The sequence below is a fragment of the Kryptolebias marmoratus genome, linkage group LG1 (genome assembly GCF_001649575.2).
Source record: "Kryptolebias marmoratus isolate JLee-2015 linkage group LG1, ASM164957v2, whole genome shotgun sequence".
NCBI classification, from domain to species: Eukaryota; Metazoa; Chordata; class Actinopteri; order Cyprinodontiformes; family Rivulidae; genus Kryptolebias; species Kryptolebias marmoratus.
In genome coordinates, this window is record NC_051430.1 from 14,648,955 (window position 1) to 14,671,158 (window position 22,204).

A 22,204-nucleotide genomic window follows, 5' to 3' on the forward strand; every position below is an offset into this window, starting at 1 on the left:
CAGGTCCTTAAAAGTTCTGTAGCCACAATGACAGATGCTCTGACTTGTTGTTTGAATTGTTTAAATGGGTCAGTACCTAAGAAATCAAAATAATCGTAAGCATCATTATTATCGCCCGCAGCCAATGGTGAAGGAGGAGCGATAATGTTCTTGCCCGTGTCTGTGTGTTTGTTTGTCTGTACCGTTAGCAAAATATCTCATGCACCACTGAATGGATTTGAATGAAACTTTCAGAAAATATACCCTGTCTGTGCATTTATAACTGATTAACTTAAACACAAAAATGCAAAAATCAATTTCAGCAGCGAGACATTGCAATATTGCTTGAGATTGCACATGATTTTATTTTAAAGGTTTGACCAAAATGGTTCTATGATTGTTATCATTTCTGCACACGAGATGATCTTAGTCTAAAATCGGTATGAAAGTTGGTGGGCGATATGCATTCATTCAAAGAATGCTTGGCCTTTAATTCAAGAATGGGTTTTTTTTGTATTTTTAAGCAAGTTTAAATGTTAATGAGTAGAAAATAAATTGTGCTACACTGACTCTGATTTATATTTGACAGATGTTAGGTTAAATACCATGATGATAATAAACGAGAAAGATGTTGGCTGGGATGACTGTCCTCACATGTAAAGCTCCAGCTCCACTGATGAGATCCGACAAAACGAAAGCCTCGAGGCTCATCCACAGAGCAGGATGCCAGATAGGGACATTAGCCGCACTCGAGTTTGACCAGGACCTTTCAGCTGCCCGGCTTGCAAAGTGATGCTTTAAAGAAAAAAAAACACATTGCAACTGCCACAACCGATTCTCACATTTGTGGCGCGTCTGAAGAAAAGGTTAAGCACATCGTCTATCTGCAAATGCCAAATTCTGAAGTCGGGCACAAAGTTGGCACCCAGATAAATCATGCTATCACTGCGCTTCAGTTTTCTCATTATCCATACCTTTTATGACATTCACAGAAAGAAACAAAGCACCATGCCAACACCTACTCTGTGAGAGAGCTCTTTCAGTTCGGCTCAAAAGCTGAGAGCTCCAAACCTCCACACCACAGTGTGGGCAGCGCTGGCAGAGCCGTGTGCCTAAGATCCCTGACTGAGTGCAACAGTTGGACTAATAACAGAACAAAAAAAAGTAAAATGGACACACAGTGGGGACAGCTATAGCTGCACAGCTAAGAAGCAGCTTGACTCCTGCCCACCTTTTCCTTATTCAAGAGCGGAAGGTGTCCACAATGCCTCTGAGGTCTTAGTGCCATGAGGGGCGGTGAGCTCTCAACTTCAGCCACTTCAGGGTGAAGCAAATCACTTTAATATGTTAAGAAGATTAAGCTGGATAAATGTCTAGATACATTTTTTTTAAAGCTACGCAAATCTGTAGTGTTTTTATTTGAGGAGGGGCTGCGTGAGTCAGTTGAGACGATCAACACAAACCCACCAAAATGCAACGCGATTGGTTCAAAAACATTTGGGCTTATTTGAGATTTTGCATTTTAAGCTTCTTGCATCTAAGACCATCCCACCTCTTTCTTATTATTTTAACACCAGCCTTTAAGACAACAGAACTAGAGAGAGGGAAAGAGAGAGAAAATATCACTGGTCACATTTTCATCTTCTCTCTCAGCTTAGGCTCAGCTGTCTTATCCTGCTTTGGCTTATTTTATAACTTTAATTGTACAGGTCAATGTTTGTTTTTCTTCTTCTTTTTTTCCCCCTTGAGCGCTAATCTCCTGTTTTAAAGCTCGTAAGAAAAACACGCAAAGTAAAAAACACGGGGCTCGAAGTTTGAGATGCGGAAAGTTGAGAGCGGAATCATTAAACTGAAAACGATTAATTGAAAATAAAGTATATTCAAAAATGCAGGAAGAGGGACTCTTCTTTAAAGAATTAGCGATGTGAGGGTGTCCGCCTGTCAACCTGCTGTGACAGAAATTGAGTGTGAAAATGAAAAGGGAGAAATGGAACAAATGTTGTAAAAGGGATTAAAACATCATTTGCATAGGATTTTTAGTGTTTCCAGGGCAGGTTTTTTTTTTTATCAATTATCACATCAATAGACCTGATACCTCCTACTTTAATCAGCTTCTTAATGTCAAAAAGAAAGAATTTTTTCTTAAAAAATAAAAAAAATCTAATAAAAATAAAAAAAACACACCAACAAAGCAACAAGGCTGAGGAAAGAGCAAACAAACATTCTCCACAGAAAACTCGAACAGAGTCTCTGTTTGAAAATATACTTAACTTGCACTGTGCCAAATATGTATTAACCTGCTTTTTTTGTCTTAAACTCTTTCTCTCCATGCAGAGTTGAGACAATACGACCACTGGGGAGATGAAGGGGATGGCATTATGCAGAGTTAGGCATTATGAGAAGCCCTGAAGCTGTTCTTAGAGAAGGTGAATCAGAGGATTGGGACACAACTGGAACTAAACCCTTGTGCCGGACCATAGATGAGAAGCACAAAACATTTTGGGCTAAATGCCACTAAGCCGGGCATCTGTGTGTCTTAAGCAAACTTCACTCGATCACTTATAACTTTGTGATTACTCGCATCAAAAACAAAATAGATTGTCAAAGCTTCAAGTATAAGCCTCCCAGTAACTCGGTTAACTTCTGTGCTAAGTTTGTGTTCACACTTTTCTTGTTTAAGAGAAAATATGCCTCAAGACTCTAAAATAAACACATTCCGGGGTTTCATTTCTCCGTTTCCTCTCCTTTTTCTCCCATCTGAACGGATCACGTTAAGAAAACGCACAGGCTTCTCGCTGTGCCAAAGTACGACCAAGTCATCTCCAGATCTTGCAGTGATTCGCTGCCAAACGTTTGAATTCTGTGGCTCATATAAATAGAAATTTAATCTTGTGTGTTTGTCTAAGTATCCACAGCAGTAGTTGCACTTCCCATGCAGATTATGAATCTCTGTTTGAACAGATCATGCAGTCAATGTATATGAACCGACAAGAGAGGGAGCTTCGGCAAGAAAACTGAATAATAATCAGGAGGCGCAGGTTAAGGCGGTATTTCTTTCTCTTTTTTTTTCATTAAAGAACCGTTGTCTCTATAAGTCTAGAGTAAAGTAAATTTGAATCTAATTGATGAAATCATCGAGTGTTGACTTCTTTCTTCCCAAAAATGAAAAATTGTTTTTTTTTATTGCGTTTTAGTTACATTTAAATTCACTGAAGAAGATGTGAATCTCACTGATGAATATCAACATTATGTATTTTTTCTTGTTTCTTCCTCAGAACTGACTGAATACTTTTTTAAAAATTATTATTACATAGCTAGTTTGCTTTGTTAAAAATCAAGCTCCTACAAAAGGTGATACTTTGGGAGATGCATGTGTCAAAATGAATAAAAAATATAACAGGTTTAGTTTAGCAGCCTTCACATTTTGACTCACCTCCTTTTTTAGTTTTTGAGCTTTTATAGCCTACTCCATCTCCAGCATTGCTGCTTACACATCAACCTGACTACTTTTATTTTAAAAGCCTCCCAGAGCCTTCCTAATCTGTTTTTTTCTCTCTACTGACATTTAATAGTAAATGAAATCATACTTTACCCACAGCAACAAAGTAAAAGTGCAGCTGATGACAATTTAGGTCCAAACTAAAGGACTGCAACAAAAGGACAGCTTAACTAATAAAATATACCATCATTTTATAACAGTATGCTGAGGAAACTGGGAAATAGAAGCAGGTGACAAACATAAAATGAATAAACGCGGTTCAGGAGGAAAGACGTTTGCACATGTCTTTTGATCAGATCTTCAACAGCCTGAATGAGATCCTTTATGTGCACCTGTAGCAGTCTGCGCAGCACACACAAGCTTTCACAAGTGGCAAATTATTGCTCTTCTGGGTGAGAATATGCTAGGGGTTTATTGCCTTCGTGGCAATGAACATGTTTAATCAATCCGGTGCTCCAAGAAGTGGAAGGCTGTAATTTGTTCTCTTCAGAAGTTTGCATGAATCATGTGCAGTAATGGGCGAGGACTGAATGGAGCAGGCTAGAGGTCAGCTTAACGCAGTGGTATAATGATAAAGGGGAACATTAACCAATGAAATAAACTCCCTGAATCCCTGCCAGATATGCCACTTTAATCCAGCAGAGCCCGAAACACCCACCTGATGACACCGAATATGCAATTAGATGGATGCTTCTGAAATTTTTCACTTTTTGACCCCTGGTGTCGCTTGAAGGTTCAAGCAGCGTTCTTCTAAAGATAAATTCTGCGTCTGAATATGGCCTATCGCCGCCTGAAAATAAAATCTGCGTGCGCTAGTATCCCTAAACACGAAGACGTGTCAGGAAACCTGCATGGGTGGACATGTAGGCTTTCCTAGGAATGACAGGGTCTGTTGGAGAGGAACCCCACCCTCGCTTTCTCCAGCATGCCAACACAGAGGAGAGTGGGCAGCGCTGAGACGGCAGCCTGCCGTGGGCACTGCCAGGCTTAAAGCTGCCCTGTCGTCATCAGAGGCTTGCAGAAAAGAACACTAAGATTCACAAAAAAAAAAGAGAGAGGGAGAGAGGAGGGGGATCCTTGCATTTAAATCCTCTCTCAACGCCCCCACATGTTTTAGCAAAGCATAAAAATCATTCACGGAGAGAGAGAAAGCAAAAAATCAAAAAAGCAAAAAAAAAAAAAAAAGATCGAAGGAAATAGAGAGGAAACAGCTATTAACGGCAGTAAGCAAGCTCAAGAGATCATAGTGAGGCAGCTCTAATCGCAGTAATGGTTTAAACCCTCATTCCATCCACCAGATGCAAGAAATGTCTCCCCCAAAACAAGGCTTTGAAATCCCCCATGTCTAAGAACGTGCCCCGTGGCTATGGTCCCTGCTAAAAAAGAATAAACCTCCGAAAGTGTCTCCAATTTTAGAGGAACTACGTGGCAAAGACAGCAGCTCTGTGGTCTGTCTTCTTCACAAGTACTGCATGAGTGAAAAATGACCAATAAAGTTGAAATTTAAAACAAGTACTTTTATTAATCGCCAACACTATACGATATTATCTTTGCTGGCAGACTAAATGTAGCTATGGATATGAGACCGTCTAAAACGAATGAGCTGTTCGGTTTAATAAAAAAATAAGACGATATGAGAGATACTTCTAAAATACGTCCCCTGAATGAGCAATATCTTTGACTTTTATTTTATAAAGCAAGCTCTTCAAAGATTTTAAGTGCACTGTTTAAGTTTTCTTACCACACAACTAAACATATTAAAATATTTTTTAAATCCTTTCAGAAAGTTTTTTTTTCTCATAGATTTCTACAGGCACAGCTTTAGTTTAGAGATTTTGCTTTTCCTCTCGCCAACTTTGCTGCTTCTCCAAAGGGACAGCAACCATGAACTCACATATTTGTTGCTCCTGTTGAATCTAAATTTCCTAAAAAGAAGAAGAAAAAAAAAGGGGAAACTGTATAGAGCTGATATTTGCGTTGTTTTAATATTGAAAGTCCAAATTCTAAAATGTGGATTGATGAATTCTTTTACCATATTGTCTCAGCATGACTTTCCATGCACGATAAAAGCGTTTATGTAACCTTACTATGAATGAGGGTATTTAAAACTTGGAGCTTTATGTTTGACCACTACTAGATGTGTTTGTTTACTAAAAAGGAAAAGATCTTTGTCGTATGAGATCAGGGACAAAATAAGCTGGTTTAGTTAACAACAAAAAATGGTTTACTTTCAACAAAAACCACATATACGAAGTAAAATATTGATATAATTATGCATAAAAGAAAAAAGACTATAGGATTTGTAACCAGATGTGTTGCCCTGAAAGCACAAACATTAAGTGAGAAAAGGTTTCTTTCTTTTCTGCAGTCATAGGTACAATTTCCAAGATTTTTAACAAGTTAAAATGATGTTTTTTTTTAAACCTAAAGCTGGAAAATCTTTCAAGAAAGCCGCATTTCCAGCACAGAAATCTTTCCTTTTTCTTTGTTTCTGTTCAGTCCCATTAGCCAATATGTAACCCACTCATATGAAAGTGTAATGTTTTTGAAGCATTTGAGCGTGACAAGGATTTCTAAAAATGCTCCAGTAACACACATGGCAGGTTTCTGTAGCACGCAAGTTCTAGCAGTGAACAGTAGCTCCAAAAGTTGGACACGGAAATCTGCAGCTTCTGTGGCCCTTTGCTTTTGTTGTTGGTCATGTGTACATATTTAGAGGCAGGTTTATGGGACCACTGCCCACTGTGTTTCATTACAATTACTCAGCAGGCACGCATCCCGTCCCAGTAATGAAGTGGGTGGTACAGTGGGTGGATTTAAACGGCCACTATTCTGTATTCCTGCGACTGGCTGCAAGGGCTAAGTGGTGGAGAACAGCAACAGCGCCGGCAGCATGGCAGGGTGACAGAAGGCGAGCTGGACCGGCGGACCAACCGCGGAACCACGGACAACGACCCGAACCTTCAGTGCTGCGTCTTTACATAAGTGTCAGGAAAAATGGAGAATCACATTTCAGAGCCCAGTAAATAAAGTTTGTATTGATTAAATCTAACATGTAATCTGTTTTGCTGTCTGACACTGATTCTAGCAATAAAAAAGAATCTTGTAAGACAGCATTACAGATAATACGACCATAGATCAAATGGAGTTTGGGCAAGAGAAGGGCAATAGATCATGTTCAAGCCAGACTGCTTAGCTCTGGAATTCGAATACTCGCCCCTAAATCTTGGTGGCTTTCAATTCGAGTTTTCAATTTACAGATGTACGATTTTCTGCAGGTTTTCAGAGGACTGGGGGTGAGCGTCTGTTTCAATCTGCTGTGCCCAAAGAAATTAAACTACGCCAAAGATAATCCACTGACAAATAAAAATACAAGCATAGATCCCCTGAATGAATCTTTATCTGAAGATGACATGTCTCACTGTGTGCGCCTTTGTTTATTTATGTGATATAAAAATAATTTAAAGGTGCTGCACTCCTAATATCAGGCTTCTCTTTGAAGCATTTCCTCTGTTGTATTACCTTCCTTATAATCTGAACATGGCATTCTGGCACTTTAACTTTTTAAAAAAAATGTCTTATTATAGTTATCATTTCATCCTGTTAAATAATTCTGATAAAACAATTAATAATATTGCATTATGTGTGATCGTTTATGAATTATAGGCTACTATATCTTAAAGTTGTATTATTTCTAAGCTTTTTTTTAACCCTTAAGGGATATTGTTCCCATAGGATTCACAAACACATGCAACTTTGTTAGCTGTCGGCTGCGTCTCTATTATAAACAGCTGACAGAAGAACTGAGATGTATTATTTGCAAATTGATAGATTTTTTTTTTTGTCAATGAAAACAAATCAAAGAACAATAAAGTGCATGGCCAACTTTACAGTTCATGTTAAATGGCAGTCCTGACTAAACATTATCTTGAGTACGTCCAGCTTTGTCCAACAGCTCATTTAGGGGCTTTCGAGTAAACAAAAAGATGCCAGTACCACCTTGTGGCGACTGATATTACATCAGTCAGCAACGAGTGCGGAGAACAAACAGATAAAAGGTGACATTACGGCAGGTCAAAAGCAGAGACATACTGAGGTTTTAAAAAAAAAAGGTTTTATTTACATCCAAATTCCTGTCTATGATTTAACAACTGGAGGAGAACTTTTTGTTTCCTGAGACAGAAGCTGAGTTTGTTGGGCAGGTCAGGGCAGTGTTTTTAAGGCATTACTGCCCTCTTGTGTTGAAAAAAAGGAAGCTTGTGTGAATTTGCTAATTAACCAGAACATGCTCAACAAGTAGCAACACGCTGGCCCCGATTTGCACTTTTTTTTTAACAAAAGCACTAAACACATTTATCTACTTCAGAAACAGAAAGATATAATGCCACTTCTTTGTCGTGTCAAAGCACTGACCACATCTGACGGACGGTTAAACACACCCACCCGGTGTGTAAACACGAAGGCGCTTGAACGAGCAAACACCAGGTCAGGTGGAGGCAATCTGTGGATGCAGCAGCTGAGCAGGACTTGACACACAAAGAGGTTCTTCCCATGTTGCCTTGAAATGAAGGCCGTAGCCTGTGACGTTGATGAAATCTCACAGTCAGATCCAGCTCGATAAAGAGACCAAGCATAAACTAGAAGGTTTTTTTGTTTGTTTATTATTATTATTTATTTTCCTACAGTTACTGTCATTCTGTAGGATATAGTCATTTTCTACAGTATTTGTCCACACAGATGTTTGCTGAGCTCACAGAAAACCTAATATGTGGTAAGAAATAAATATTTTCACCAGCCTGTAGCTTTGTGAACTGGTGCTTGGTGAATTTCTGTTTCTGCGCTCTCTGTTTGCCCCACTTACAGTAATCACAAAGAAAGAGTTTAGAGCATAAGAGCGTAAATGGCTAACAAAGCAAACAAACTATATATATTATAAATTGCAGTATGTTTTTACAAAAGTGCTTCACTGTGCTGGGGTTCTGCTAATTGGGTGTGTGACTGGGCTAAGTGTGTCAAATGGCATGAAAGAAAAGGGCTCTTTTTTAGAAACTGTGCCCGAGCGTTTGCAAAAAACTAATTCTAGTTGAATTGAAACACAGGTAACTGTGAGTAAAAGTAGTTAAAATAGTAGGAAAAACACGATTACTTTAAACGTAAATGCTGTTTAGGACTGACGGAGTTCAATTCTTAAAGGAGCCTCAAGTGAAGTGCATTAGTTTGTTACTATATTGTAATGTTTGAACTCAAAATGATCTTCTATAGCCTCCACCTTTCTTGGGTTTACTGTAAATTGTAAAGAAAAAAAAAGCCTTAACGTGTCCCATGGCCTCTCTCAACCAACAGCCATCACTGTTACAGGTTGACTAGGATTAATTACATATTAATTATCAGCTGTGATCATTTGGAGATGACCTAAAATCTGCGACAGGAACCCACGTCTTACCTTCCGGGCTCCAGAGAAGTAAATCTGCGGGGCTTTCCAAACCGTGCTGATTTTCTCTCTGAGTTTGAGCTCTTTCGAAACGATGAGGCATTTGTCGATGTCCAGATCTGGATAGATTACCTCCAACCCTGCACTTTTTTTTTAAGATGACAGCACAAAAAAAAAAAAAAAGAAGAAGAAAAAGATTTTTTATAGAGGTAATATAATCTAAAGCTGTCACGTGCCAAAACACGCAATATCTAGTAAAAACTGTTGAAAACGTCACTTTTTTTCTGAGGTATTCTGATCTACTCACTGACAGAAAGAAGCGTCCAGAGAATCCAGGGTTCTCTGTGTTGTTTCCACATTGGGAAGCTCCAAAATGAAGGCAAAAATCACCAAAAATGGAGCTAGAACAGCCTGTAGAAGAGCAGTGTTTGTTTAAAAAAAAGGAGCATGCACTGTATTTTTACCACATAAAAAGTATGGATATATGTTGTAATGTTTTATTTGTGCAATTTTGAAGATAATTTAACCAGTAAGCATGTTTGATTTGTACGATCTTGCCATGGCAATGAACAGTAGAAGGAAATAAACCAGTTTCTGACATTATAAACCCACAATTAAAGCCCTGAAAACGTGACGTGGGGGTCATGATCCACATGATGGCTTGGTTTGGAGACATCTTCAGTTTTAAATACAAGACAGAGGCAAAAGAGTAGTTTTATACATGTTTGCAATTTACATTTAAAATCATGCCTTTTTTGTTCAACAATGACGAGGGTATATTTTTGTAATTATTTTGTTGTTGAATAATTTCAATAAACTTTTGTTTCCTCTCTCAGATATTATTGCTGACCAGCAAAAGCCAAAAGGTTGATGATTTTAATGGGTTTGACCATGTCCGTGAGTGTGTTTGTTAGTAGAATATCTCATTACCAACTGGACAAATCCGAAGGAAACTCACGCAAAGTAATCACTGGAATTCAAGATGGCCACCACAATCAACTGGCCCTAAAAGCAACACAAAATTGGCAAAAAATCTTCTGATTTCGACCTAAAATTAGGTGTGGATCTAGCTTAGAGTCAGTCACAGCTCAAACTCCAAGTGCTGCTCATTCAACATTTACTGTTGGAGTCCTCTCTGTCTGTCTGTTAGCAAAATAACTCTCAAATCGCTGTACCGATTTTAGTGAAACTTTAAGAAAACAATTATTGGAGGTACATCTACAACTGATTAACTTTTGGGATCAATCCATCTCAAGATGGCAACACTTAAAATTCTATAACTCTGTCAGTTTTCTAGATACTGAGCTAAAATCTGACGTGGTGGTGGCTGAGAGCCATTCATAACACATAATCTGAGTGTGACATCACGTGTTAAGTTAAAACTCTGTCATGAAAGGTGGCAGGCGATGTGCAATAATGAAAGAAATGCTATAATTTAACACGTTTTCACACCTTTTGGTTCCAAATTATGAACATTTTTGTTATCTTCAATCTTGTTTTTTTAAATCATTGACATAAAACACTTACAATAACCGGATTAAAAGAACTGCTTTTGAGACAAGTAGTAATGCAACAATCTTACTAATTAACCAGTAGATTATTTCTAACCAACATTTAGTGTCTTCTCTTTAGCTGAAGCTCCTTTAAACTTTGATGAACTGAACATCACGTTGGACCTAATAACACATCTAGAACATCACAAAGAAAATGAATGAATGAATAAAAACCAAGGTCTTAACTGGAGTTTTATGTTATTATTACATCTTCCGGTTTGAAGTTTATTCATTTAAAAACAGGGACAGGTGCACTGATAAAACATTTAGTGAATAAATGTAAATAAATATAAAATTGTAACCAGATATTAGTTTTCATATTTTCAGGATGATGGTCCCGAACACATATACTCAAAAACAAGAATTAAAATACAAATTTTGTGTCGCGCGCATCTTTAAAGCTGGAGATCACGCGCTGAACGTTTCCAACCAGCGTCTCTGACGCAGACAGTTTATATTTCATCCTAACACTTAAACCCTTTTAATCTTTCATAACTCACACAGCTCGGCAAACTTGTAAATGTAACCCAGCGTAAAGTTAAATACTTAATTTAGCGCAAGTTTAACCTACACCTGTTTGTTTGTTTTTGCTCCTTTTACACGTCGAACGCGACACAATTTAGGAAATGATCCTCAAGCTAGCCAGCAGCGGCCAAATAAAGCCACACACCGTACAGTTATTTAACTGAGCATTATGATAATAGGGTTTGTTTGTTTTTACCATTTCTTAAAGTGTCGCTCTTGTATTTGTCCGCAGGTCTGCTCCTCGGGGGTCAGATGCTCTTACTGCGCATGCGCACCGCAGGATCCCACTGACGTGTGGAGCTGCAGAAGTTTCAGGTGTCATTTACAAGTACTAAATAAAGACAGGCGCCAAATAACCACATGTTTATTCATTTATTGAAACATTATTTACATATTTTCAAGAACACATGCTACAGAAATTCAGATGCTTCTAAAGAATAAAAACAGTTGTAGTTTTTTTTTTTAAAGAACAAAATTACCTGGGGGGCATTACACAAAATGTCTGCCAGGCTTCAAACACTAAGAAAACATTTTTTTTTTTTTTGTTGTTGTTGTTTTAAATTCCCGTTTTATCTTTTATTCAGTTTCCCACATTTTTGAACAAGGCATCATAAACTATGCAGTGGTGATTGTGCAGCATTTACCTTAAAGTCCAGGTGCTGCGAAAGCTCCCTTTGGTTTGTGCTTCTCTGCAGCTGTGATATAGCACCCAAACATATAGGGGAAAAAAAGGGTCCCAGTAAAAACTCTTATGTAATTTTCAATTTTGCCTTTTTAATACCTGATGTTGTTTTTATTTCGCATGATCTTTTAAAGTGATTCGATGCAATTTGAAGAGAACCAGTGCTACAAAGCAGTGCAAGTTTGCATTTGAATATGCATAGTAAAAAAAACAGGGTCTGTGTTAATCTATGCAACAGCTTATATCAACTGCAGTGTCAAGGTTGACTTGCAAAAGTCACTATACAGGTAATATTTACATATTTCAGTAACTTGTCTGACAGCACTTTGCAGAATCAAAAGCTGGAGCGGATTGAGGAAACTTTAAAACAGCTAAACTGATTCAAAATTCCTGCACTTAATTCATTTTCACTGCCACAGTTTGATCATTTGTCACTATTTATTGTCTGGCCTTGTTGAGATGAGTCTTTAAATAGTTTTCTACTTTTCAAATGACAAAAGCATCAGTGTTCAAACAAAAACACACTCATCAGGCTCCTACAATCAAATCATGCCTATTGATTCCTCTACAGCCAAATGACTGATGGTGCACGTTTACAACTACACACACAAAGCCTACGGAGCACCATGGCACTTTAAAGATATAGCGAACAAGCTAGTGACCACAGTAACACTACTTCACATTCAATACCATGAACTGTAGTACGCTGTACATTAAGGCATGAGGTGTTGTTGATGCAACACATCAACAGAAGAGTCACTGAGAAATGCAATGCACCGAGGAATGAAATGTTTGTCGATGAACTTTAGCAGTCGCAATATGAAAAGGCAAATTATGACACGAGACACCGTCTTAAAGGTAACTGGTCACACTATGCTGTTTTTGTTGTTTTAACTGGACATTAATTGTTACTGAATTCATTTATAACATTCAAAAGTACTACAAAGCTAGCTCTACAATATCTCCGAAGGCTAATGTGTTTCCTATTGACTAAACAGCTGTGCCAAAGTATTTCTACAGTAATTTTACGTGACAAATAATTTGGTAAATAAGCATTAGAAGCGTTAATGCAGCTAATACTACGTTAAAACCACTGCTTAAACCACCTATCATCTACATTTTACATTTTAAATGTTATCAAAGAGTCTATTTGGACATTCTTTGTATGGTTATAGAGTCAGGAGGAAAAAGTGGGTTCATTAATGCTTTATCCCTTTAAGCTAGTCCAAAAGGATGTACCTCAATCTTAAGCTTTACTTTAATGTATGCTCCTAATAGAAATGGATGCTTTGATGACAAAATAATGATTAATGCATGTACCATACAGTTTGATAATGTAATTTATATTGACATATGTTTACTTTACTTTGCACAACAATCCTATTTTACAGTAAGTCAACATTTACTTTAAACTGCTCATGATTTGCATCTATCCTAAAGTCTGTAACAGAGGTACCTGGAAGTCAGTAACAACAGTAAGTAGCTGCACAGTAACTAAATACAAGTCTGTTAAGTAAAGTTCATACTGTTTTACTCAGTAATACTGTAAAATTCTGCTCACTGCCTGCAGTGCACAATTTTATGTAACAGCATATGCAAGTTATTTGCAGTTATTCTAATATTTTTACATGATTTATTTACTTTAGTTTTCTTCTTGGCAGATTACCATGCCGGCCAAATCCAAATAATTTTGCAGCCCACCCTACAATCAATGCAACAGAAAAAAAATGCACAAGGAGTGGAAAGCAAATCAAGAAATGTGATTTGATCTTTACAGCTGTTTTGGAAACTTTTTTTTTCTATGTCACAATCTGTTATCCAACTCTTTTGTTTGTCATATTACGTCTCGAGTTTTTCATGCTGCTCACTTTTAAGCTGTGGTTGGAGGTTTATCTACGTGACTCTGAACTCCAGAGAGTGCTGGAGGAACTCTGGAGAGACTTTACCCAGACATGAGGAAGCCACCGTCATGGCCAACACTCCATATCCAACCACATGCGCCATCAGACACGAATACACTCGGAAAAATAAACGCATTTCATGTTGCTTTCCAGGATGACAGTGATCATGATGAACGAACCATTTAGTGGCATGACTTCACATGAAATTAATTCATGTGCTAGTAAGCCTCATTCAGCAACACATAAAATATTAAGGTTCTAGTTTGTCTTGCATTTTTACAAAAAAAACCCTTTTTTTTCCAGTTAGAATATTTTGTTTTAGAACTTAAGCCCTTTTGTGACAATGAGCCACAAACAAAAAAAAAATTGCAGTTTTCAAATGGTGTTAAGAGTCACATGACTTTAACCCGTACAAGCCTCCTAAGAATATTGAATAATTGAATCAATGTACAAAAATAAACTCAAGTTGCCAGTATTTTTTTCCCTTTTTTTGCAAACATGGTTGTAACAAAAACTGAATGAATGACTCCTATACCTAGCGAGGCCACGCTATTGTTACATCCTGTTGGAGAGATCATATTGTACAGTTTGGCAGATTGTACAAACACTTAAGGGCAAAGTGTTACATCTCTGAGACTTCTGTTCAGTGTTGAATTGCTGGTTGTTGCAGCTGGTAGCAGCACTTAGTTATCAGACAGTTGTGACCACAGGTGGAAAGTTTTGTGCCAGTAGTCTTTTTTTTAATACCTAAAACTTAGAACAACTGATCAGATATTCGCCTCAGTTACACTGAGCCATATGTTGGTAAAGTTCAGTTCACTGAGGTTTGAGTCTTTTTATACATTAAGCTTGGATTCTAAGGAACAAAATGCTTTATTTTAATCCCAATGCCGAGGTGATTAAACCTCAAGTGTCATTTGTCTGCAAATGCAGGAAGAGAAACAGTCTGCATGAATAATTTGGGCACGCCAAGCAAGCAGTGCTTTTTGTCCACTGTGACCGTGCACACACAGGACCTGCCCTTACCACTTGGTCAGATGATGGCAGATGAGCCAGATGGAGAGTTTGAGTTTGGGGAGGAAGGGAGGTTCCAAAAGAGCCACTTGCGTTTGCACTGCCGTCTCTGGTACAGGTAGTCCTCCTTGTCCCGCTCTTTGCGAGCTCTTTGGTAGTGGTCATCTTCTTTCAAGTACCAAACAGCAGGCCAGCGATGTTTCTCAAAGTATTCTTGGTTTTCTGTCACAAAAAAAAGTTGTTTCAGAAGTCTTAAAATTCCAATTTTCAATAACTTTTAAAAAATTAAAATAACCTAAGACCAAGAAAATCATACATTTGTTTTTTGGATTACTGGTCATATCAGTATAGCACAGGAAGTAACTTTAAATTTTAGACATTCCTATTTGTAAATGAATATTTTTAGACTTATGGAAGTGGAATTGTACTCAAACTTTATTCTGCCCCAGCAAAAAAAAGGTCTTCACAGAGTGCACTGTATCACATGAGATGCTTTTTTTATAGTATGTAAATCAGTTGAATATTTAGTAAAAATAAGAAAACATTTAACAGTACTATAGTGCTTGCAGATCAGCTATGAATACTGTATATATCACCTGGAGACTTTGCCTTCATTTCACGGGGAAACTTGCGGCAGACACTGTTGTAGTTGGTGCAGATGTGGTGCAGACACCATCCTGTGAGCTGCTGGGCACCATGGAACTATTGCAATAAAAATAAAGTTGGCATTTTTTGTTCAGGACTAAATCTTTTTGAACAAAAAGAGGTTACTATTCACATTAACCTAAAAAATGTATATAAATCTATGAATGGAAGAAGTACCTTTATATTTATATTTGATATAAAAGCTATTTGTGATTACCTCACATTAAGAAGATTTGCCTGATAAGAGAATCTGTCTTGATAGTTTTTCAGCTGCACACAGGATGTACACTTTAACCAGCAGCATACAGATTCTTGCATTTTGACATTAGTATGGCACCAGGGAAAAATACACTTGAAGGTAATAAAGTATCTCTGGGTTTGGTAAAAATACAACAAACATTTTGTTATCTTTTTGGTTCTAATCGATATGACATAACCCAAAGACTTGTGTTGATTTAGTTTACAAAAATGAAGCTGATGAAGTTGATATGAAGATAAAAATAATTTAAGACCAAATAACCTCAAATTGATCTAATAATAATTTAAACAATTACTCAAATACTTAATGCTGAACTCTGTCTGACATATTAAATAAGCCAAAGACCACTTGACATTTATTCAGGCAAATCCAGTAGTTCATGCATATTTTTGCTCCACCTACTGGTTCATCATTAACAGCAAATTTCTCTGATAAATGGCCTTGATAATAAATATTCAATTAGTCCAGGCAAAATGAAAGATTTCAGATGCAATTTTATTTGGAAAAAGTGATATCACACAGTACCTGGGCCATATCCAAATATAACAGCACATCGCCATCAATGTCAGTTCCCATCATGGCTGCCTCCGTCAGTACAGTTACTGTGTAAAGCTCTGAAAACCAAACAAACCAAAGAAATGCACATAAAAGCACTGTAATGGGTGACATGAGGGCACACATGAAGGGTTACTTCAATACCGTATAACGTCTTATAGGATGCTACCTGTAAGAGCAACGAGGTGGGGGAGGCAAAGGCGATTGGCAAGAACAATCAGCTCCATCGCATCCAGGTCGGCTCGGGAACAGAACCTCCCCATGTAGAGATACTCCAGCACAGCCCTCATACAGCTGCGAGTTGTGTTGGGAAGCAGCACCTAAGAAACAGAAATGCAACACGTGACATACATATTCAGAGATTTTGCTGGTTTGCATTTTTTAAAGAAAATAGTTGTTGAAAATTTGTCCTTGTGTTATTGTATAATGGCTTATGTAAGTCTCCAAAGTAGCAAAGTTCATACTGGACAGACGGCACTTCTTCTGAACTGGACTGAGGACAAGCTAAGATCTTCTTGTATCCCTCATTAACGTCACCGTGTAATCTATTTGCATCATGCCAAGTGGCTAGATTAATACACAATAAACAAAGGATCAGCAGCTGATTAAGAATTTACTATTTCAGATCGATCAGCTTTGACCACTCAAAGCTGACTGGGCCTTTCTAAAACTTATAAAAGTTTTAAAAAGACAGGAGCTAGAAAAAATATCATATATATATTTTTTTTTACAGCATGTAAGACATGGAAATTGTTTGCATTTAAAGGAAATATCAAAAATAAAATGTACTTTTTATTTTTGTATTCACATATGTGACACAAGTACAATCAAAGTAATTTATTCTACACATATATCTAATTTATCTGTAGCAGCAGTGATATAAAAAAGAGAAATTGTGTTTTAAACTGACTTGATAACTGGTCAGTATGTCTAAAAATAGCTTTTTAGGTTAAACTTTTAAACTTTTGTAATGACACTTTAAATATCCCTAACAATCAGCAAAAGTATTCTTTATTTTGCATGAATTATTATTACCGTACTGTACGTGCAGTTTTTCCTGTCAAAGCAGAAAATTACTAAATAACACAACCCACAGATATACAGCCTGTCTGAATCACAAAGTCAGTTGGATTGTACTAAAACGAGTTAACGGAAATATAGTTTGCACACTTTGTCTATTCGAGTTTTGCTAAAATCAACACGTTGATCTTTTTCCTGGTGCACTTGTAAAGGGATTCTCTGGAACATTTGCACAGTGTTTAATACATGTTTTGAATATATTTAGGTTTGTACTGAACTTACCTCCTTGGTGCAGCTCTCAACAAATGGTCCGCCAAACATAGCTGCCATCCAATCACAGCTAGAGATGAGCAAAGGCTTGTGGGCCATGATCGTCCCATCATCTAGTTTAAAAACTACATCTGCAAAAACATAGCAAGTCACTGGTAAGACCTTATTCACAACTGTAGGATGTCTGCTTCAAGCATGCAAAAATAATTTTCACTCACCAGAAAAGGTGCCTTTAGCCAAGCACTCCTTGACTCGGTTTGTGCGGCGTACGTGGAAGGCTTTGGTAATTTCTTGATTCATGAAGGCTTCGTTGTTCAGGATGTTTGCCACCATCATCCGCAGATCGAAGACCTCCAGCAGTTCAGCGATGTGTGCAATCTGCATTAGGTCTTTCTCATTCTCGTCTAGCTGACCGGTGTACAGGTAGCGCAGCACTGCTCGAAAGGGACTGAGCTGGATCGACTGATCCATGTGTACGACAGTCATGAGTCTGGGGCTGTACGTTACAGGGTCGTCCACCAGCTCCTCCTGGATGCTGATAAAGGCTCGACTCCACGAGGAGAGCAGCCTGCCCCGCCGGCCCCCCTCGCTGTCCCTCAAGGTGCCGTCGCTTGTGCACGCTCTCAAGTTGGCTCTGTCTCCATCGTCGCTGTTCTCGCAAACGTCGAAGCTAGCAGCGCGCATCAGCAGCTCCCTGCCGGAGAGAGGACCCCGGGGGGGCTTTTCACTCTCCTCGTTCTGCGTGTCCATAATGAAGAGGTCGTAGAACTTTGAGGAGGACGTGGCCAAGTATATCTTGTGTGCAAAGATTTTCTGTCGCTCCTGCACAACCAGGATGACATCAGCACAGTGCGGGTCCTCCAGGAGACCAACCGGACGCTCCTCCGTGGTGGATGGGGGAGGAGGCACAGTGATTATAGGTGGGGGAGGTTTCGGTGGCAGGAAGGGCGCTTGAAGGAGAGGCCGCTGAACATTTCTGAGGTGAGATTTCCAGAACTGCAGATGGCGGCGTGAGATGAGAGCAGCTCGAATAGCATTATCAAAGACGTCCTTGACTCCGAACTGAGCAACAACACTGGTTTCATAATATGGGACTCCTAGCTCTTTGGCCACCTCCCGGCCTCTCTCTGGAGGAAGAATCTCGTTGGATTTAATAGGTCTGAAAACAAGGAAAACATGTCCAAGGTAACTGCATAATAGGAAAAAGGAAATTTGATTCACTCTTACTGACATTCAACTTTGAAAACCCTAAATGGACAGACATAAAATACCTGGCTAATGGCCTCCGTGCCCTGTTAACTGCCTCCAGATCTGCATAACGCAGGTCCAGCTGACAGCCGACCAAGATGACAGGAGCACGGGGACAGAAGTGCTTGATCTCAGGGTACCACATGGTCTTTACATGGTACAAAGAGTTGGGATTGGCAATTGAGAAGCACAGTACCACAACATCAGACCTAAAGGGAAGACACAAGTCAAATTAGCTAAGCTACATTGACAACAAGCCCTGGTATATCAGCTTTGAATTTAATAGCTTCTCACCTTCCATATGCAAAACGCCGGTCTTTATGATGATCTCCAAAAGTGTCCCAGAGTCGGAGGGACACACTGACATCGTCCACAACATCTCTGGAGCGCTCTAATACCTAAAAAGTCATAAAACATGCATACTAGATCATTTAAAATCCCATAATGAAATGCAACATCAAAGGTGAAAAGTTTAAATCGTCCACCTACCTCCTGACACACTCTGTACTGGTCGATTGCCCAGACTGTGGGCACGTGCGTAGCAAGTAACTGGTACTGAGTGAGCGTGGCATTACACGCCCGGGCGCAGATGAGGCGGGTCTTTCCGACTGCATTGTCCCCTACCACGACGCATTTGATAGTTTCAACGTTTGGCCTCTCATAGTCCATATCAGAATCTGTCAAGTGGGATCTGTAAAAAGCAAAACGGATTCGCAGAAAGACACGATCAGAGCCAGAGGTCTGAACATCACACGGGTCAACGCTCTGTCTCCGGCTCTCATCTGCACTGCCCAGCCTGCCTGCAGAGCTATCAATGGGTGGTCTCGTGACTTCTCTGCACTCATTCACAACTTCCCCTTCCCCGATCCTTAAAGTGACCGGCAGGCAAAAACAAAGGCTGCTGTTTGAAATGCAGACTTTAAAGCGAGCCATGTAACCAATTAATCAGTGTGAGGAAAAGGCTTATTATATTTTAGGAGGGGTTTGCTTTCAACAGTTTATCTGCTTAAAAAAGGCTGATAACTTACACATTCAGTGTTTTTAATCTATCAAGCTAATATTCCCTTATTTATTTCTTTATGAGTCTGAACACTTCAGACTTTCACTTCCCCATCATGTTTGCCTTCATTCATGAAAACCCTAACACTTAAAAAACACTGACACATTTGACATGCTTACGTACAGCCTGGTAGAGGGGACTACTTTTAACCCTTAGAAATGTAAGCAACACCTTTAATTCCCAAAATAGTTTCTAAGGAAAAAGAAGTCTCAGGCATCTGCTGTTACCAGACAGACAAGAAAACATCTAGCCCTATCGGAATTCAGGTTTGCAACGTCACATCGGACGTCAAACTCTGTTTGTAGAATGTCTCCATGCACACTGGAGGCATTACAGTTCACATATTCTGAAAGACATTCATGTTTAAATTCTCATTGTGCTCTTATGAATGACGTCCGGCAGCTTTTATGTTCCAGTCTCCTGCTTAGTGTAAAGGAAAAAAAGCATCACATTTGGTCACTAACACCCAAGACTGACTCGATGTAAATATTATTTTTGGTGTTTACTGTATTTTAAGTATACAACTACTGGGTTTTCTGACAGTCCCTGTGTTGTCATTCATAAAACAGGCTCCTCATTGACTACTCAAGTGAGCTGTAGCCCTGCAGACTTGACTCACATCTCTTAACGCAGTGTGTGACCTCTGTTAAAAAAAACTCACCACCTCTGTTCTTGCACTTCCATTCATGCCCTTCCTCTTGCAGTCTTCGCTTCACTGCGCAATTCCTGAATTAAAAAAAAAATCATTCCCCCCCCCCCCACACACACACACACACATTGTTTGAGATCCACATAGGCCACACAGAAACCCCGAGTACAGCAGAAAACTTACAAATACGGAATTATGTTTGCATCCTCCCTATTGGAAAAAAAAAACAAAAAAAAAAAAACCCAATAAAATGGTGAATTTCCTACCAGAAGGACCGGACTGTCCATCCACCACTGAGACCCGAGTCATGAGGCTTTGCTGCATTACATGTTATGTAAGAGCCCGTCACTGACTCCTGAGCCTGTTTATCCGGCTCCCACTGACTCCATCTCAAAACCACCGCCACAGGATTAAAACACACACGCACACGCACGCACACACGCACAGTTCATCCCGAGCCTCCCTTACCGCAACATGAGGAAGTGCTGCATTATGGATGGACGCGATCAAAAGCACGGCTCCGCTCGTCTGATCGGACGCGGCCGGCACCTGGCGGCAGCTCGTGTTTAGCTTCATCTTCGAGGTAAAAAAAAAAAAAAAAAAAAAAAGAAGAGGCTGAACAACGAGGCTTGACCGAGCTCTGACGATGGGGTGAAAAAAAAAAAAAATCAAACAAACAAACCAAAAAAGAAAGGAAAAAAAAAAACCTTCTTCTGGATCAGCGCAAAAATGAGTCACTGCGACTGGGAGATGTTGCGCCGCAGAGCTGCAGCCCTGACCGTCATGAAGCCATCCCTCCTCCTGTGACCGAAACGGGCCTCCGTAGCTAATAATAGGCAGGCGCACAGAGAGGGGGAAGAGGCATTCATTACAAAACACTGATCCACTTTAAGGGCGAACAAATCTCCTTCCGCAGCTCAGAAAGCAGCCTGCAGGGTGCTCCCGGGTCGCGCGCGCGACCTGGAAGCCCCCCTTTTTTTTTTCAGCCTCGCACAGCAGCACGAGCGATAAACTCTGGTCCCCGTTCACCCAAGGAGCGGCGTTGATGCACACTTCGGCATGAATGAGCCGTTCCCCCTAAACAAATGATGTTAGATAATGTGCGTGATAGGTGTGGCTGGCTGGAAAAGACGTACCGGAGCCTCATCTGTGCACGTCTGAGCCTCGCACACCAAAGAGATGTGCCTGAATTTACTATTTGTGGTTAGAAGTTTACATCCATTCATCATAGGCATGGATGTCAAGGATTTGGAGCTCTTGATGATTTATTTGAATAGTTGTTTTTGTTTGTTTCAGAGTGGATTGATTGTACAACATATAGCTCCAGGCACCAGTTTGATATTTATTGTGAATTTTCTATAATCCACACCTGGTCAGAACTATACATACCGCCTCATATACATACATTTACCCAAGGTTTTATAATGTCTTATAACTTGAGAAGTTAAAACTCAAGGCCTTTTCACTTTTCATTAGTGACCATGATGGGCTATCAGATGTTTTTTTCCAGCATAACAAATTTGGTTCAGATTGTCCAAGGAGCTCAGTGAAGATATAGAGAGGGTATAAAACTTGTTAGGATGTTCAGTAATGACCCAGGAACCACCCAGGCTCAAACCTGCCATAAACTAGAAACAGCCGGAACACCAGTGTGTGGCAGTGAAGAGGGTTTGACATCGCCGTGGACCGAGAAGGCGCCAACCAGGAAAGAAGCTCCTGCTCCCGACATGGATGAGCCAAACGTCCTCTGGAGAAAAGTTTGATGGTCAGACAAGACATAATATTGAGCTATTTGTCCACAATGATACAAAGTATGTTTGGAGGAGTCAACTTTGAGGTGTTTAAACCTAAGAACACTGTACAAACTATCAAGCATGGTGGTGGTAGCATCAAGCTGCGGGGCAGGGCCAACCC

The 22,204-nt window shown here is 39.4% G+C and overlaps 2 protein-coding genes across 6 annotated transcripts in view; both read right to left on the minus strand.

Moving 5' to 3' along the window:
* The window catches only part of LOC108236474 (phosphatidylethanolamine-binding protein 4), a 51,666-nt gene extending 40,383 nt beyond the window's left edge, over positions 1-11,283 (minus strand). The window contains exons 1-3 of one of the 2 annotated variants that reach the window (XM_017417139.3): positions 11,184-11,283; positions 9,217-9,320; positions 8,922-9,054 (exon numbers count right to left, since the gene is read on the minus strand). In XM_017417139.3, coding sequence (XP_017272628.1) covers positions 8,922-9,054; positions 9,217-9,320; positions 11,184-11,186 — 240 coding nt within the window. In that variant the 5' untranslated portion in view covers positions 11,187-11,283. The remainder of the gene's footprint in view (positions 1-8,921; positions 9,055-9,216; positions 9,321-11,183) is intronic. The other variant, XM_017417138.3, reaches the window with a different exon arrangement.
* Positions 11,284-11,440: 157 nt separating this feature from the next.
* On the minus strand, positions 11,441-21,675 carry LOC108236574 (rho-related BTB domain-containing protein 2). Of its 4 annotated transcripts, XM_037977575.1 has the most exons (11): positions 20,557-21,675; positions 20,303-20,367; positions 19,071-19,272; positions 18,876-18,979; positions 18,605-18,790; positions 17,552-18,492; positions 17,346-17,464; positions 16,213-16,363; positions 16,014-16,102; positions 15,181-15,286; positions 11,441-14,806 (listed from the first exon to the last, which is right to left on the minus strand). In XM_037977575.1, the coding sequence occupies exons 3-11, from the start codon at positions 19,248-19,250 to the stop codon at positions 14,604-14,606; spliced, it is 2,079 nt and encodes a 692-aa protein (XP_037833503.1). In that variant the 5' UTR covers positions 19,251-19,272; positions 20,303-20,367; positions 20,557-21,675; the 3' UTR covers positions 11,441-14,603. The 4 variants fall into 4 exon arrangements, with proteins under 4 accessions (XP_037833503.1, XP_017272820.1, XP_017272822.1 ...); XM_017417331.3 differs by lacking the exon at positions 20,303-20,367 and having other exon boundaries at positions 20,759-21,675; XM_017417333.3 differs by lacking the exon at positions 20,303-20,367.
* Positions 21,676-22,204: the final 529 nt, after the last annotated feature.